The 18,082-nt window shown below is 30.8% G+C and overlaps 1 protein-coding gene across 3 annotated transcripts; it reads left to right on the forward strand.

Moving 5' to 3' along the window:
• Positions 1 to 413: 413 nt before the first annotated feature.
• LOC129913502 (ATP-dependent 6-phosphofructokinase) lies at positions 414 to 14,062 on the forward strand. 3 transcript variants are annotated; one of them, XM_055992244.1, is made up of 11 exons: positions 414 to 757; positions 841 to 1,058; positions 4,306 to 4,647; positions 4,722 to 4,876; positions 5,438 to 5,546; positions 11,510 to 11,698; positions 11,768 to 12,046; positions 12,110 to 12,273; positions 12,332 to 12,951; positions 13,012 to 13,234; positions 13,293 to 14,062. In XM_055992244.1, exons 2-11 carry the CDS (start codon positions 906 to 908, stop codon positions 13,432 to 13,434), a joined length of 2,376 nt encoding a protein of 791 aa, XP_055848219.1. In that variant the 5' UTR covers positions 414 to 757; positions 841 to 905; the 3' UTR covers positions 13,435 to 14,062. The 3 variants fall into 3 exon arrangements, with proteins under 3 accessions (XP_055848219.1, XP_055848212.1, XP_055848205.1); XM_055992237.1 differs by lacking the exon at positions 5,438 to 5,546 and adding an exon at positions 8,557 to 8,665; XM_055992230.1 differs by lacking the exon at positions 5,438 to 5,546 and adding an exon at positions 5,020 to 5,128 and having other exon boundaries at positions 415 to 757.
• Positions 14,063 to 18,082: the final 4,020 nt, after the last annotated feature.

Here is an 18,082-nt window from a genome sequence, read left to right on the forward strand (position 1 = left end):
GTGTTCAAATATGAGAAGAATTTATTACTTCTAAAAACAATTTTCCTACTTTTATTGCTTTTCATGGACAAAGACATCAACAAATAAAAGCATACTTTAAAGAGATAAACAAGCGTTTTGCTTTGCGGCTTTTAAAGTGAGAGCCTGTTTGCACTACACTACAGCCCAAATGAGATAATTTTGCAAATTAGGTCAGTTCAAATTTCAAATTTAATTTGCGCTAGTGTTTTTTGTGTTCAATCGTCAAAACTCTAAAATTTATATTCAGTAGCACAAAAATAAACACGGCAAGAAATGTCAGTGAGTCGGCCACATCCAAAGGAACACGGCTATAAATCTCATTTCCTGAACGATGATATACAACACTCTCGCCATCTTCATGTGTAACCTTCTAAATACTAGTGTCATAATAGTTTTAAACTTTTGCAACCATTAAATCCCAACTTATAAAAATTCTTAACTATTTTAAGATATTTTTATATTTTAGTTCCTTCAAAATAACATTTTAAAATAATTAAATAGTAATAATCAATAGATCCTTACATCTAACATTTCTTGGTTGTCATATTAATCTGTCATACGAAAAACATCGATTATTGAAAAGGTCACCTTGAGATGTCATCTTGTGTCACCTTGTAAAGTCTACTCAAACCGCTTAGATTTTTCATAAAATTCCCAAAATTCAGAGTGTACTTTCGATCATCTCCAGTTATTTAATTATTATAAATTGGAATATCCAGCCACACTTCGTTTATAGGTAATCTAATTTAATAAAAATTATTGATATTGAAATTTTCTAAGTAAAAATAACTACCTACCTTTTGTTATCAACTATCGAAGAGGAAAAAAATTGGACTTTGTAAAATACCATATCTAAACTGAGGTGACAATATTAAGGAATCACAATGCCAGGTGACGATTCTTCTACTCAACGCTTTATCGAGCGTGGCTCACATAAAGGTAAAGGCATTGCTGTCTTCACAAGTGGTGGCGATTCTCAAGGTATGAATGCGGCCGTACGTGCAGTGGTGCGCATGGGAATTTATCTCGGATGCAAGGTAACATCTCATTTGTCATTAAGAATTGTTATTTTCAAATAATGCCCATTTTTGTTTAAATAATTTGTTATCATGACCAAAGCAGTAATCGGATTGTTTCAGAATAGAAAATAAATGCTTAGTATGTAGGCAATCTTATATCCATAAATAAGACCTACTGAAAAAGAACTTTTCTATTTTTGGTGTATTTGAATACATAGCAAAACATTACATTTACAACAAATTGCTTCTCTTTCTTTAAAGTTTGTAATTTTTATTTATCAAAAAATCAAACTGCCAGACGCTAAGGTGCATACTTTTACATTTGAGCTGGCTACTTTAAAAAATGTGTTTTTTTGAACGCTGTAGCTTACAATCTTAATAGTCCCACTTATATACATTGAGTAATTTATTTTATTCAGAAATTCTTTTTATTAGATAAAATTGCAGACTTTCGATTATTCCATCTATTCAAAGTGTTGTGAAATAACAACAACAATTTCATCATTATGAGTCGTAAAATTTGAAAGTGAAAAAAGTCACACTTGGAATTTTTTTAAAACAATTTGACTTTTTTCATATACAAAATTACAAATGGAGCAATTCACACATCTCTTGGGTACATTTAGTTTCAAAAACAAATTTGTCCTGTTTGGTTTTGGTTACTTTGAATTTACATAAAGAAGACCAACTGTATACCTAGCAAAACATTGCAACTAATTACACCTCTTTCTTTAAAGTTTCTATTTATGTATAAAAAAAATCAAATTGCCAGACGTGCATGCTTTTATTTATGAGCTGGCTGCTTAAGAAAAATTTTTTTTCTGTACGCTACATAAACTTGGAGTCAATCTTAATAGTCCCACTTAGATACATTAAGTAATTTATTTTATTCAGAAACTCTTTTTATTGGATAAAATGGAAGCCTTTCAATTATTTCATTTATTCAAACTGTTGTGAAATAACAACAACAATTTCATCATTATGAGTCGTTAAATTTGTAAGTGAAAAAAGTCACACTTTGAATTTTTTTTCAAACAATTTGACTTTTTTCATATACAAAATTACAAATGGAGCAATTCACACATCTCTTGGGTGCATTTCGTTTCAAAAAGAGCTGTGTACATTTAGTTTTGGTTACTTTGAACATTTTTTTAATGGACATTAGGTTGCTGCAAGATAATTTTTTTTACAACTTTTTTACATCCCAAAATGTTAATGATTGACAAGAAAAGAACCCTCCTGCTGTAGCTTGAGCTTAACTCGCTATTTTATTTATAGTTTCCTATGGGAATTTCCTTTTTTTTTTCAATCAAATCGAAACTACACCAACTAGTTTTCATTTCTTAAAAATAACTATCACATAATAAGAAAGTTGGCTTTTCAAACTTTAAAATTTTCTGTAGCAAAGTTCGATTATAATTATTTGAAGAGAATGCATTGCTTTTTTGATTAACCCTCTGTCCACACACGGGTGCGTATTTGGCAGGACACAAATTTTAAAATTAACGACTTTTCCAAAAAGTGTTCGCAAAACAGTCTCTTTATAATAGTTAGAATATATTTTTTAGAAATTTTAAATATAATATTCGAATTTATATGAAAATTCTACGTAAATTATAAAATATTGAGAGCGAAAAAAGTTATAACAACATAAAAAGTATAAACCAAATTCGCACCCGTGTTCACATCACAAAAAAGGGGTGTGTCTACGCATAGGAAACTAAAAAAAAAAATAGCGACCCTTTAGAGTTAAGCTACAGCTCCTTATATTAAGGATTGTTATATTCTTGCTAAGATTTTAAGGGGCAAGAGTAAAATAAAAAATGAAACAAATTGTTTTTGAAGCACCTTAATGGACATATTCCACTTCTAAACATAACGACATTCCTCTATTCTATGCAAATTTTAATAAAATTGAGAATAAGTAACAAAGGGCCAATTTTTTAATAGTCAGATAAAGCTCAGATAGAGCTTATTCCTAGATATAAAAGTTTTTTTTTTTATATTGACATTTATTCTTCTGATAGTCTAACTGACGATTCAAAAATCAGGGCTAAATGAAACAGAATTAAAAAAAAATTTAGGTACATATTTCAAACTTTGTACTATACATAAAATTCTATTAAAGTAAATGTGAAAATCAACTCTAAGGGGCTTGTACGATGCTTTGAAAGTGAAAGTAATATACAAATCAATTATTCAATTGAAAAAAATATAAATTATGCATACATTTTTGTTTTCTCGCATAGAAATCATGATGGGCAATTGAATATCTTTTATCATACAAAAAAAAAATCATTCAAATAATTAAATTTTGTTTTCATTAGAGACATAATGTGCCTTCCCAATAATCAAATTTAAAGCTCACTTAAATATTTGAATAAATTCTACATTATTTCACCATACCAATAACCAATTTAATAGTCAGGTTAAAGGCTAACGCTCGGTTAAATTTTATAGCCTTTAACCTAACTATAAAATTGGTATAGTGAAATTATGTAGAATTAAGTTGAATATACATATAAGTGAGCTTTAAATTTGATTATTATTGGTAAGGCCCAATATTAACGCAATTTTGATATTTTGTTGCATATCTTTAATTATTATGACACATTATTACAGGATAAGTATAACCAAACCATTAAACTGGCACCTTCATCTTTAATGGTTTTGTGGTTATATGTTGTGTTCAGTGGGGTCGTTTTACAAACTGCCGAGACCCTTTACCATAAAGAACCAATTTGCTCTCAGTGCAGAGTATATGGAGGATTCAGTATTCAGTATATGGGGATACTTCTCCTACTATAGAGTTGGTCCAGTATATTAGATAAAAACTATATGAGCCAGCACTCGTTCCTGGATATTTAACAAAACATTAATCTGCTACTACGGCGACCCATAAATGCCGCTTAAATTAGTCTACCAATAGCTTAATGACCCAAAAATCCAACAGAGCAGCCTGGCAATGGTTATGGAGAGGCTTGCTCATTTTTTTTGACCTCAATCTGGTCTATTTATATAAAAAGTATCTTAGGCCAAACCTAAACGGCTATAGGCCGTTACTGAGCCGGCTATGCGATAAATTTTGTATGAGTAATGTACTAAATAATTATTCCATACCAATTCAAAATAATTAGGGTAGAAGTAGGAATTTATGCAATTTCAATTTTTTTAAATTCTTCTGAAGGCGTAATTTCATTAACTAATTTAAAAAAAAAACTACTGATATTGCCTTAACTTACCTTCTTTTTAACTATCTTTAAAGGTCTATTTTATTCGAGAAGGTTATCAAGGAATGGTAGATGGGGGTGAAAACATCGCAGAGGCTAACTGGGCTTCAGTTTCCAGTATCATTCATCGAGGAGGAACTGTTATTGGCTCTGCTCGTTGCTCTGATTTTCGCGAAAAAGCAGGTCGTTTGAAAGCTGCACAAAATCTCATTGAAAAAGGAATCACGAATTTGGTTGTAATTGGTGGCGATGGTTCCTTAACAGGTGCTAATCTTTTCCGACACGAATGGTCGGACTTACTTGATGAACTTCTTAAAACACAAAGAATCACCCCTGAACAAAGAAAGAAAAATGCTTATTTGCATATTGTCGGCATGGTAAATTACTGATAATATTTATTTTTGAATCATTTGTATTATTATTATTACTTTTTTTTTCAATTCTCTTATAGGTCGGCTCCATTGACAATGATTTTTGCGGTACCGACATGACAATTGGTACTGATTCTGCTCTACATAGGATAATTGAGGCTATTGATGCCATCGTAAGTACGGCATATTCTCATCAGAGAACATTCATTATGGAGGTAATGGGACGCCATTGCGGGTGAGTTTAAACTATTATTCAATCTATTCAAGTTATCAAATGAAACTTACATAGTATAGAGTCAGTAACATAATACTGTAGATTATTAATGATTTTAAAGATGGTTTTTATTTAAATGTCAATTTATAAAACTACTATCGCAGTTACTTGTCAGTAGTAACAGGCGTCATCTCAGAAGCCGACTATGTATTTTGTCCAGAATCACCGCCTCCAAACGATTGGCCTTTGAAGCTTTGCGATAAATTGATACAGGCAAGCGTTTTTCTTTTTTGCAAAGAATGTTATAAAAATGGTTTTCTATCACGTTTACTTACAACCCAATCGTTTATTTTTCATCAAAAGCAAAAAAGTTTAAATTAGAAACAGTTTTTTTTTTTCTTTGTATCAATTTGGTGAAGAGGTTTGAGTGTTGTTTGAAGTGCTTAGTTAAAAAAAGGTATTGTGTCCAACAAATTTTGAATTCCTTATGTTATCAAAAACTTTACATACAAAGAAACACAACCAATTCTGATACACTTTGAAATTTTTTAAAGCATTTTGAATTTATGTAATATTTTGCAGCTATTTGGCCCTAGTAGCTGGACTTTCATGTGAGGCTGATTACATTTTTATTCCCGAAGCTCCACCAAAGGCCGACTGGCCGATAAGGCTGTGTCAGCAATTGAGTCAGGCAAGAAGAAATAAATGTGAAATTAAACAATTGTATTTTTTAGTTCTAAAATTGCACAATTTGGCTTTCTTGAAATTTATAATACAAAAAACTTACAAAATTAATGAAATTGGAATGTTATTTTTTATTTTAAGCAGTCTGAGCATTTGCTCAAGTATTATTTTGTTTCTAACTAATATTACTTGACAAATGGCAAAGTCGAGCACTTGTTTGATTAACTTTTAAATATTTATTTCTTTTTTGATTAATTGTATAGAATATGCTTCAAATGTACAACAACCTTCGCTTTGTTTTAATGTTGTTGAAAATGTCAGCCATTGTAACCTGCATAATAAATTCATGCCATGAATATTATATTTTTTCTTTCTTTATTTAAAATCATTTTCTTTTTTTACTGCACATTGCTATTCATCATGTCATATTTTCAATAATTAAGAAGTACAGTAAATGAAAATTAAATGCAATAAAATGACATTTTGTGCTGCTAATTACTAGGATATAGTGGAGTCAACTAACCTCAAAGTCAGTTTACTGTTGCCCAATTTTGATGATTTATTTTTAAAAGGCTGTTTTCAAGACCTCTTAAATGTGAACCTATAAAATTGCTGCTCCTTTCAGATTTTGTATTTGCTAACAGCCCTATTCTGCTTTCGATTCATGTAAAATGTTTTTATTGTGAATTTCAAAAATATACGGAAACAACGCTTTGCCATCGAAAGATAAATGTTTTTCAAAGCCAATTTTGCGTGATTAGTGAATTGAATCATTCAATTCTCGTGAATAAAATAGCACAATAAAGCTGTACCTACTTTGTACAATAAATAAAAAAAAACATGAGCAGTAATATTGAAAATATAAATATCAAAATCGGACAAGGGTAAAATAATTTCGAGGAAATGGAAATGAGCTATCAGTGGCTCCACTAATACTTCCTGAAATGAGCCCATATCACTTTCAATTATTTCTAGTATCATTATGAAACATCAGATGTTTATGTACACATATTATATGTACTCCTGATTATTAGAAGTATCAAGTTTCAATTTCGATTTTAGCAGTTTCCAGTACAGTAACGTTTAGTCACAAATATTTGTTTTGGTTACAAACTACTAATTTCCATGGATATAATAAAAACCATGATTTGTACGGCATTTTCGTTCCGTTTGATAACACACATCGCACATGTAGTACAAAAGTGTCACAACTCAAAAAACACATTTTTTTAGTTTTTGACAAAAAAAAATATTTGAAATTTTCCCGGACAAATCTATCTAGTTGCCATTGATATAATTTGAATAGTTTTTATTCCAGAAGGTAAAATGTCGTTTTAGATGTTTCATTTGAAATAAAAAGTCCTTTGACAAAAATGACATATTTTTAGTTGTGACGTGATTCTTGTTGGAAAAAGTTGTTTTATAAGTATTAAAAGTGTCTTAATTTGAATTGTGTCATTTTAGTTGTACCATTTTCGAGAAAATCGAGTGTTGCATTTTGAATTGAAACACTTTTGCTGAATTTTCTGAGGCAAAGCATTTGTTTCATTTTTAATTATGACATTTTAGTTGATTGAGGTTACCGTATCCCCTTTGTATTATTTTAAGTTACAACACTTTAGATAAATGAAAAGTTGTAATTTAGAGTTAATACAGTTTTGTTGTTTATTTAAAAATATTGCTTTTTAAAGCTCAATTAAATCCCAAATGCTTCCAATTTTTTATCAAACCTTAAGCTTGCTAGGGCAGATATTTTACAAACACTTCAACTCAAAAAAAATCCTATTTTCATACATTTTTTGATGTTTTTCGAGTTATGACACTTTAGACGAATAAACTTCTAGCTACAAAAAACATGCTGACTTCAAAAAAGTCTGAAATTTTTTAGCACTTCGCCTAAAAATCCAAAATTAAATTTTTTCGTTCGTTGTGTTCTAAACAATATTTTGACATGAGTTAGGTCTTAGGTGAATAAAATATTTCAACGGCTTATAGGTTATTAAGCTAGTCTCAAAAAAATGTTGGTTTCCTAACGTGAGTATCTCAAATCCCTGTTGTGATTCATCTCACCGAAATCTCTTATATAGTCTTATATAGTCTTATAGTTTTATTAAACCTATGTTTTTTTTACGACGGTGTTTATAATGAGATCCATGAGTACCGTAAGATAAACGGTGCTACCAAAGAGAATTTCTGAATAATTTCATATTCCAAATAAAGTTAAAGTTTTCAGTTTAAGATAAGGAAAGGCTCCAAAAGAGGTGTGATGAATAAACGACATTGTATTGAAATAATATTCAATAATTTTTTCTTAACAAAATATGAAAGCAGTGAAAAAACTTGATAATTATTTAGAATCAAGTACAACATAACTGTCACAACTCAAAAAAAATTTGTCTAAAGTGGCTGAACTCAAAATAATACATTATTTTTTGTGTACAAAGATCACCAAAATTGTCACAACTCTAAAAACGTGAAACGTGAAAAAGTATATTTCCTCTTCTAAAAATTAACTAATTAATAAATATATTCATTCTATTCTCGGTAAATTGGTTTATCGCCTCTATTGAAAAATGAAGATTTTTGAGTTGTGACACTTTTGTACTACATGTGCGACATATTAGTATAGGACTTTTCCAAAGCATTAGGCATATATTTAAAGATAGATATGTACTACGGTTCAAAAAGAAAACTAAAACATAAAATTATAAAAGCGCTTAATTATGACTCCGATAAGATCATTTTAACAATGATAAGGCGTTTTAAAAAATCTTTTCAGATTTTGATATATTTTGATGCTAATACAAGCTGTTCATACAGCTTTATCTTTCTGATATCCCAATCAATAGAAATATAGTCTTCCATTAGATTTTATTATTGACAAAAAAAAAAAAGAATAAGTTCAACCAATTCGATTGGAGAATGATCCGAACCACGAACGGTAGTATCATAGAAATTCATCTTATTTATGCTTGATTTCATTTCCTCCATTTTTTGTTTTTTTCTTGTCGCTGTAGTTATTTAGCTATTGTATCTTCGTTAGCAAGCGAAGCTGATTTCATTTTTATACCTGAAGATCCAGCAGTTACTAATTGGCCGGAAAAGTTATGCTCGAAATTGTATCAGGTCAGAATTTTTCGCAGACAGCTCTTTTTTAATTTTTTTTCTTATCATTTTTAAGCACTAATTACTAAAATAAACCAAATAATGCTTTATAAAGAAAATACAAAATAAATTTTATACTTTACACTCATTAACACTAACACTATCTAAAAGTTGAATTACATAATTTGCCTAAAATATTTCTGCTATACTACATACAATGTTTTACATAAAAACATTCAGTAATAAAATGATTTCGCGATAGTTTTTATAAGTTCAAAATAAAATTAAATCATTAAATAATTCGTTCTCTTTATGAAATTTATTGGCATAATCTTATTTATCGGTTAGAAGTTTTAATTGCTTTTCGTACTCAATGGGGATTTTAACTAAAAAAATGGAACGGCTTAATACTTTTTTTTTTAAATGGCAATTAATTGAATTTTTATCTAAAAAAAATCAATTTATATGTGTACATATTTTTAGGAAAAAAAATATTTCTTCAATTTATATTTTTTTGCCAAAAAAAAAGTTTTTGTTTTATAATAAGTCATCGATTATTGTACCTTTTCTGTCTTTTCTGCTCTGGTATCTGAAACAAAAACCTTTTTTGTCCATTTGGATTTTTAATAACGGTGAGAAATTAGTAATAATGTAACTCTTTATTTCGGATTGGAAACCTTTCTTATTTTATAAATTTTAGGTCAGCCAATAAATTTCGATCGATTGTGAATTATTTTCTGATTTGACAATATTTGAGACTACATAAAAACTATAAACTTGCAAGCATATGGCTTTTAGCAGTAACATAATACATGTGTACATATTTCATTGTTTTGTGTTTGTATGTTTGTCAGTAAGAAAGTTGATGCAAGTTAAAAATTTTAAATTTCTTTATTAATCTATTCCTTCATAGTAGACATTTTGTTTCTTCATTTCATCGGTGCTGGTTAAAGAATATTTTATATTATTTTTTACCGTCATAGTCTCCATGCTCTCATATAATTTATGTTAATAATTTTGCCGGCTTAATTTAAGAATAAAACAAGAAAGAGTAAAGAGTTCGATTTTAAATACAATTAAGAAAAAACACAAAATTATTTGAATTAGAATTAAGTTTTTATAAAGTTTGTTTTTATTAATCTGCCTCCATCAACGTAGTTTTCATGGTAAGTAAATTATAGTGAATTATTTTTTTTTAACTAAGCCAAATTTTTGAATATGTCAAAAAACATTTATGAATAAGAAACTCAAACTAATAGAAAATATCAGCTTTTAAAAATAACGTAATGGTATTTACACTTTTTGGAAGAGTTTTCAAATAAAATAAACAACCAACAAATCTCCAAAATGTAGAATTGTAAAAACATTATATCTTGAGCTTTATAATTCGTATCGTCAAGATTGAAGTTTTCAGACCCAGGCAAAGTGTGATGTAAATAAAATCATTTCAAAACCCAATTCAGTCGCACTGTACAAATATTTTTGGAGTCAATGAAAAGGATTATTCGCAAAAAAAAAAAAATGAGCAGGTATTGTATTGTATTCTAGATCCCACACTATACTCGTATCCAGCTCAAATAAATTATTTAGAACCCATTTTATTTGTGGATGAAACATTTTTTACTGACTCCTGAAAAAATTTTTACAGTGTGACTTAAACGGTTTCCAATTGAGGAACTTGCATAAAAAGGGCCACCAAATTAATTTTTTTGTGGGAAATTATAACAAAAAAAAACATAAAATTATACAGATCGGAAAAATCACGTTTTTTAACACCCCATAATCTCTTCCGGCTACAAAATTAATACCTACCACTTTCGAATTCAATATCAATGGTAAATGTATCTATATAATATAAATATGCTTTTTCATATTTTGGTTTTAGCTCCAGACTTTACTAACAAATCATGTACGCAAATTTATTTTGGATATATATACATAGTAACAAAAGTAATGTCGTTTTTATCTTAAGCGGTTTATGAATTACAGGCAAAAGAAAAATGACATAAGCATTGATTTGTAATGGGAAGCCAAACATTCAAAACGCTTTCCAGAAAAGTTGTGAAAACTGACTTATGTCGTTTTTCCTTGTTGCCTCAGTTTTATACCAGTTTGGTACCATATTAATACTTGTGTATGACTTTTTTGTTGACTGAACATTTCTTGATAAGAAAAATTGAATAAAAATTGATTTCTTGCATGGGCAGCAAATTAGAACAAACTTAAAAATTTAGTATCTGATTAGGGGTCAAATCAGAATATATCAACATTATTTAAAAGAAGTTACAACAAATTTTTACCTAAAATTAAAAACCTTAAAAAAGTTCCTAACATTAGTATCAACACAGAAATATCGTTAACATGGGTCAAGGCATATCAAAGTGAGCGCTTTCCTCAATCATTGCTAAGTGATTTCAAGGTTAAAGTATGATTCTTGGGTATATTTTACCCATTCTATTCTTAAAATATTAATTGTCTTATAACGGGACGCCCTGTATAGTAATAAAATTATCATTTTTTCAAAAATTTCAAAAAATCGCAATATTGTGTATTGATTCATATTTATAATAATAATTATTGTTTGGAAATTTTAAAAATCTTCGGCGAAAATTAATTTTACTCCCCTGATGCTCTCGTCTCGCTGTGATGCGATATTGTGAATCAGACTTAATACACAAAAATAGAAGAGGAAACAAGTAACGACAATTCTTATCAATTATTTCTTTTCAAAAATTGGTTAAGCAAACTCTTATGACTTTTAAAGAAGTTGTTAAAAATAAATATTAAATAACAATCGAACTCTTTACCAGAAATTTGTTTTCAAATATTTTAGACTTTTAATTTATGAAATAATTTGAACCACAGGAAAGAAATGCTGGGCAACGCTTGAATATTATAATCGTTGCCGAAGGTGCAATTGATCGTGAAGGCAAACCCATTACAGCTGAGGATGTAAAGAAAGTTGTTGTTGATAAACTGCAACAGGACACCCGTATTACTGTTCTTGGACACGTACAACGTGGAGGAAACCCAAGTGCTTTCGATCGTGTTTTAGTAAGTTTGAAACAAGGCATTCTGAATTTCTGTATTGATTTCTAAGATTTCTAATAATTTTGCGTATAGGGTTGCCGTATGGGTGCTGAAGCTGTAATGGCTCTAATGGAAGCAACTGAAGATAGTGTACCATGTGTTGTTTCCTTGGACGGCAACCAGGCAGTTCGTGTTCCATTAATGGAGTGTGTTGAACGCACCAAAGCTGTTGCAAAAGCTATGGAAGACAAGAATTGGGAATTAGCTGTTAAACTACGAGGACGTTCATTTGAAAGAAACTTGGAAACCTACAAGATGTTGACCCGTTTGAAGCCACCAAAAGAATCTTTCGATGCATCCGGCAAAGGCATTGTGTGTTTTAAATTATTTTAGTATTTCAATTTTCCTTTAATTTTATTTTTTTAATTATTACAGGAAGGGTACACATTGGCGGTGATGCATATTGGTGCACCTGCTTGTGGAATGAACGCTGCCGTTCGCTCATTTGTACGCAATTGCATTTACCGTGGAGATACTGTTCTAGGTATTCATGATGGAATTGAAGGTCTAATTGCAGGAAATATCAAAGAAATGGGATGGTTAGATAATTTTTTTAAAATTAAAATAATTAGTTAAACATTTCTTTCTGCTTATTAGGTCCTCTGTCACTGGTTGGGTTGGTCAGGGTGGTGCATTCTTAGGTACAAAGCGTACTCTACCAGAGGGAAAGTTTAAGGAGATCGCAGCACGCCTCAAAGAATTTAAAATTCAAGCACTTCTTATTATTGGTGGATTTGAAGCCTATCATGCGTGTGGTCAAATTTCTGACCAACGTCCCAATTTCCCGGAATTCTGTATCCCTTTGGTTGTGATTCCTTCCACTATCTCGAATAATGTACCTGGTACAGAATTCTCATTGGGCTGTGATACTGGTCTGAATGAGATCACTGAAATTTGTGACCGGATACGTCAGTCTGCTCAGGGTACAAAACGCCGTGTGTTTGTCATTGAAACAATGGGAGGCTACTGTGGTTACTTAGCTACAGTTGCTGGATTAGCTGGTGGTGCCGATGCTGCCTACATTTTCGAAGAAAAGTTTTCTATCAAAGACTTGCAGCAAGATGTTTACCACATGGCATCAAAAATGGCTGAAGGGGTCCAAAGAGGTCTTATTTTGAGAAACGAAAAGGCTTCGGATAACTATAATACTGACTTCATCCACCGTTTATATACTGAGGAAGGCAAAGGTCTTTTCTCTTGCCGTATGAATATTTTAGGTAAGTTTCTTCTATATCTTATTCGACATACAAAATATTCAAAAATACTTTCTCTTGTAGGTCACATGCAACAAGGTGGCTCCCCAACACCATTTGACCGAAACATGGGCACAAAAATGGCAGCTAAATGTGTTGACTGGTTTATAGATCAGTTCAAAAAGAATACACTTCCAGATGGAACTATCAAATGTGAAGGCAACGACTCAGCATGTCTGTTAGGAATCGTTCGTCGTCAATACAAATTCACACCATTGGCCGATTTGATCACTGAAACTAATTTCGAGTAAAGAACACTTTTCTTTTTAATTAATTCCTTCTTAATATCATAAGTTGTTTTTCAGGCAACGTATACCTAAAAAACAATGGTGGTTGAAACTGCGTCCACTTTTGAGAATCCTTGCCAAACACGATTCTGCATACGAAGAAGAGGGTATGTATATAACAGTTGAAGAAGAACTAGCTAGTGATGCTGCTGTAGTTTAATGTAGTCTGTGGACTCCAATATAATTTATTTTCTTTTTACTAAGTATTTTATGTAAGACCCCAAAAGTCTCACTCACTCATCAAAATTATATAAAAAACTGTCATAGAAGACATTAATAAAAAAAAACATTATAATTATTTGTAAAGAAAATAAAGTATTCAGTATATAACGCACATAAATATTATGAAGTAAAAATAGTTGTTGTTCATTATAAAAATAACCGAAAACAAAAAAACTCCAAGTTGTGTAATTAAATTAAAATTTAACATTAAATAAATGTTTAACAGAGTATCTCAGGTTTAGAAATATGACCACCAGAGTATACCCATCCACCGTATGCTTGAAAAATACATTGCTTAATTGACTTCAACATTTTACCTTTTATTTACCTAAAACATTTCTTATTTTTATTTCGATCCTTTTCTCTTATTATTAAAAAAGATCAAAAAGGACTATGTAGCTCAAAGTTTTCTATTTTTTAACGTGCAGATATTGATCATGAATTTTTAAATTTGATAAAAAAAATCCCATATTTTTTTTTCTAAAAGAAAGTGAATAGAGTTATTTTGTAAATGTTGAATGCGTTCAATTGTTATGAAAGAATAAATTGTATTATCAAGTAAAATAGAGGAGTTTTTGTTCAATATTTGTAGACATTTTCAGCAAACAATAATAGATGTGATCATTTTGGATTCCGGAAGGAGCCGGCAAATAGGTTTGTTACAAAAAATAAACAATTGACGAAATGTCACAGAAAACAAGTGACATGCAAAGGTCCACCAGAAAAAAAGAACCGCCCGTTGTGTCATAGTTAAGGAGTTCTAAGGATATTTCAATTTCTACTTTTGGCCAAATTTTAATAGACATAAAGGTTATTAATTGAACTGAACACCTTACTTTCCTAACACTTTATTTATTCACACTCCATTAAATTAAAAAACGGGTATGGTTTGTTTCGCTTTTCTTATTTCGTTTTTTGGTTGTTTCGTCTGAGTCGATTCGCTATTTTATTGTTTCGTATTTTTGTTGTTTAGTTTTTTATTTATTTCGTTTTTCTTTATTTCGACAAACTTATACTCCGTTTTCTTATGACTTCGTTTTTAGTTTATTTTGTTACTGATTACTTCGTTTTTTCATTATTTCGTTATGGAATTAAGTCGCCTTTAGTTCACTTGGACTTTAATTATTTCGCCACCATTTGTTTCGCCCATTTTTGTGTGGATGTGAATAGCCTAAGGGCGTTAAAATTCGCGCGAATTTTAACGCCCTTAGGCTATTCACATCCACAAAAAAATAACGAAACAATGAGTGCCTGTTAATTTTAAAAATACCCAAAAAAGAAATAAAACAACGAATTCGTTAAAATTTAAGGTAACAGATCTCTTATATTATAAGGATTTGCTTATTCTTAATCCAAAAGTCTTCAAAACCCAAAACAATCCACAAAACTGAAGACGGAATAACTAGATGCCAAAATAAACAAAAAGTGAAATGAACCTTGACGAAACAACTCATTGGACTTGTAATGAAAATGCGAAATAAATAAAAATCAAGAAGACACAAGTCGAAGTTATAATTGGGCGAAGTGATCGAAATACGAAGTAAACGAAAACCCAAATAAAGGATGGCGAAATAATCAAAAATAAATGTGTCAAAAACGAAATAATAGAAATCGAAGTAAAAAAGGCTGAACAATAGGTGCCTATTAAAAATTTGATCTCTTTCATTATATTTTTAGAAAAAAAAAAAAAATAGAAAAAAATCGTTAGGCGTTTTTTTTAAACTAATTTTTTTTTAATAATTTTTTGAAAACAACTAAAAAAGAAGCTAGTATGCCATTTTGTGGTAATTTATTAATCAACATCTAAAACCATAACTTCAAAAATGTCAATGTCCTATTTTGGAAAATTGAGTAACTAATCAACCATGGAAAATGCGTATAGTGGTAGTTAAACATTTTTAAATAATTTAAAATGGTTATTTGTAGAAATTAGTCATTTATTTTTTTATTTCTTGTGGAGTTCGCAATTTGATCGGTGATTGGAATAAATTCCTAACACTTTTATAAAATAAAATATTACACCCAAAAACGAATAAATTCTCTGAAAACGAGACCTATTAGCTTTCGTTTATCTTATATACAGTTGTGTTCAAAATAATAGTAGTGCCTGCAAAAAAATAACATTTGTTATATATACGGTGCTTCTATGGTTAAAAATTTAATTTCTTTGATGTCAAAGTTTGTAACGGTCAATTACTAATAAATGTATCATAATTTTAAAATGAAAAAGAAGGTGCCAAATAATTTTTCATTGATTTTTGGTTGTTCTTTCGAATTTGACCTGTTCAAAATAATAGTAGTTAAAGTTATTTTTTTAAGAATTTAAAAGCGGTTTATAACTTAGAATATTTATTTTTGGTTTAAAAGTAAGTACTCATATAATTTGAACAATTTTTCAACAAAAAACGGTTTGTTTCGGTTTTAATCTATTTAAAGTTCGAAGAGCAAAACACTGCAGTTCGGATAACGGAAACTTATACCAAAGCTGCTTGAAGAAGGGAAAACCTGCTTGGAAATTCATGTTTATATTAGGATGCTACCCTACAATGGTAGCCAATGCAATGAAGTCAACGAAAGACCCGAAACGCGCGGTAGAAAAAGAAAAAAGACCGCCGTAGATGACAGGCGTACTGTCCAGACGAGCAAAGTTGAGCCTTCTGCATCGTTGTTTCACATCCAGAAGGCTTTAAGTCTGGATTGCAGTGAAGTGAACATTCGGGGGCGAATGTTAGAGACTTATTTGTATGCTTGAAGTCCAGGAAAAATCCCGCTGTTAACAAAGAAATATGTTAAAATACTTAAATTTTCGACCCTCCATGTTTAACTGTTTCCATCTTATACTTTGGAACATATTCCGTATTGGGTGGACGTAGGACGTATTGTGGAGATCCAGTACCACCAAAGGGGACAAATTTGCTCTCATCAGTAAACAATATGTTACGCCATTACTTTGCTGGCCAGTTTATGTGGTCTTTTACAAACTGGATACGCTTTTTAACATGTTTCGCTGAACTTTTCGTGGACTTCAAGCATACAAATAAGTCTCTAACATTCGCCCCCGAATGTTCACTTCACTGCAATCCAGACTTAAAGCCTTCTGGATGTGAAACAACGATGCAGAAGGCTCAACTTTGCTCGTCTGGACAGTACGCCTGTCATCTACGGCGGTCTTTTTTCTTTTTCTACCGCGCGTTTCGGGTCTTTCGTTGACTTCATTGCATTGGCTACCATTGTAGGGTAGCATCCTAATATAAACATGAATTTCCAAGCAGGTTTTCCCTTCTTCAAGCAGCTTTGGTATAAGTTTCCGTTATCCGAACTGCAGTGTTTTGCTCTTCGAACTTTAAATAGATTAAAACCGAAACAAACCGTTTTTTGTTGAAAAATTGTTCAAATTATATGAGTACTTACTTTTAAACCAAAAATAAATATTCTAAGTTATAAACCGCTTTTAAATTCTTAAAAAATAACTTTAACTACTATTATTCTGAACAGGTCAAATTCGAAACAACAACCAAAAATCAATGAAAAATTATTTGGCACCTTCTTTTTCATTTTAAAATTATGATACATTTATTAGTAATTGACCGTTACAAACTTTGACATCAAAGAAATTAAATTTTTAACCATAGAAGCACCGTAAATATAACAAATGTTATTTTTTTGCAGGCACTACTATTATTTTGAACACAGCTGTATATAATTCTCCTGTGCGTTTGTTTGTGAGCCTACTCCTTCTAAACGACTGGACAGATTTTTCTGAAATTTGGTGGGTGTGATAAGGTCCATCAGAGACAGGTTTTGTTTCATAATTGGACCCGGTAGGTGGCGCTGTTGTCGAGTTGTAGGAAAATTGCATATTCTGAACGAACGACTGGACAGATTTTTGTGAAATTTTGTGTATGTGATAAAGTCCATCCGAGACAGGATTGTTTTATAATTGGACCCGGTAGGTGGCGCTGTTGTCGAGTTTTAGGAAAATTGTATATTTGGAACGAACGACTGGACAGATTTTTGTGAAATTTTGTTTATGTGATAAGGTACGTCCGAGACAAGTTTTTTTTTATAATTGGACCCGGTAGGTGGTGCTGTTGTCGAGTTTTAGGATAATTTCATATTTTGAACGAACGACTGAACAGATTTTTGTGAAATTTTGTTTATGTGATAAAGGTCCGTCCGAGACAGTTTTTTTTTATAATTGGACCCGGTAGGTGGCGCTGTTGTCGAATTTTAGGAGAATTGCATATTTTGAACGAAAGACTGGGCAGATTTTTATGAAATGTTGTGTATGTGATAAAGTCTATCCGAGACGGGTTTTGTTTCAAAATTGGACCCGGTAGGTGGCGCTGTTGTCGAGTTTTAGGATAATTTCATATTTTGAACGAACGACTGAACAGATTTTTGTGAAATTTTGTTTATGTGATAAGGTCCGTCCGAGACAGGTTTTTTTTATAATTGGACCCGGTAGGTGGCGCTGTTGTCGAGTTTTAGGAAAATTGCATATTTTGAACGAAAGACTGGGCAGATATTTATGAAATATTGTGTATGTGATAAGGTCCATCCGAGACGAGTTTTGTTTCAAAATT

This window comes from Episyrphus balteatus, chromosome 1, assembly GCF_945859705.1.
Source record: "Episyrphus balteatus chromosome 1, idEpiBalt1.1, whole genome shotgun sequence".
NCBI classification, from domain to species: domain Eukaryota; kingdom Metazoa; phylum Arthropoda; class Insecta; order Diptera; family Syrphidae; genus Episyrphus; species Episyrphus balteatus.

Coding starts and splice junctions, on each gene's coding strand:
- LOC129913502 (XM_055992244.1), top strand. CDS start 906: ATGCCAGGTGACGATTCTTCTACTCAACGCTTTATCGAGCGTGGCTCA. Junction 1,059..4,305: donor GAATTTATCTCGGATGCAAG/GTAACATCTCAT, acceptor CTATCTTTAAAG/GTCTATTTTATTCGAGAAGG. Junction 12,274..12,331: donor AATATCAAAGAAATGGGATG/GTTAGATAATTT, acceptor TCTGCTTATTAG/GTCCTCTGTCACTGGTTGGG.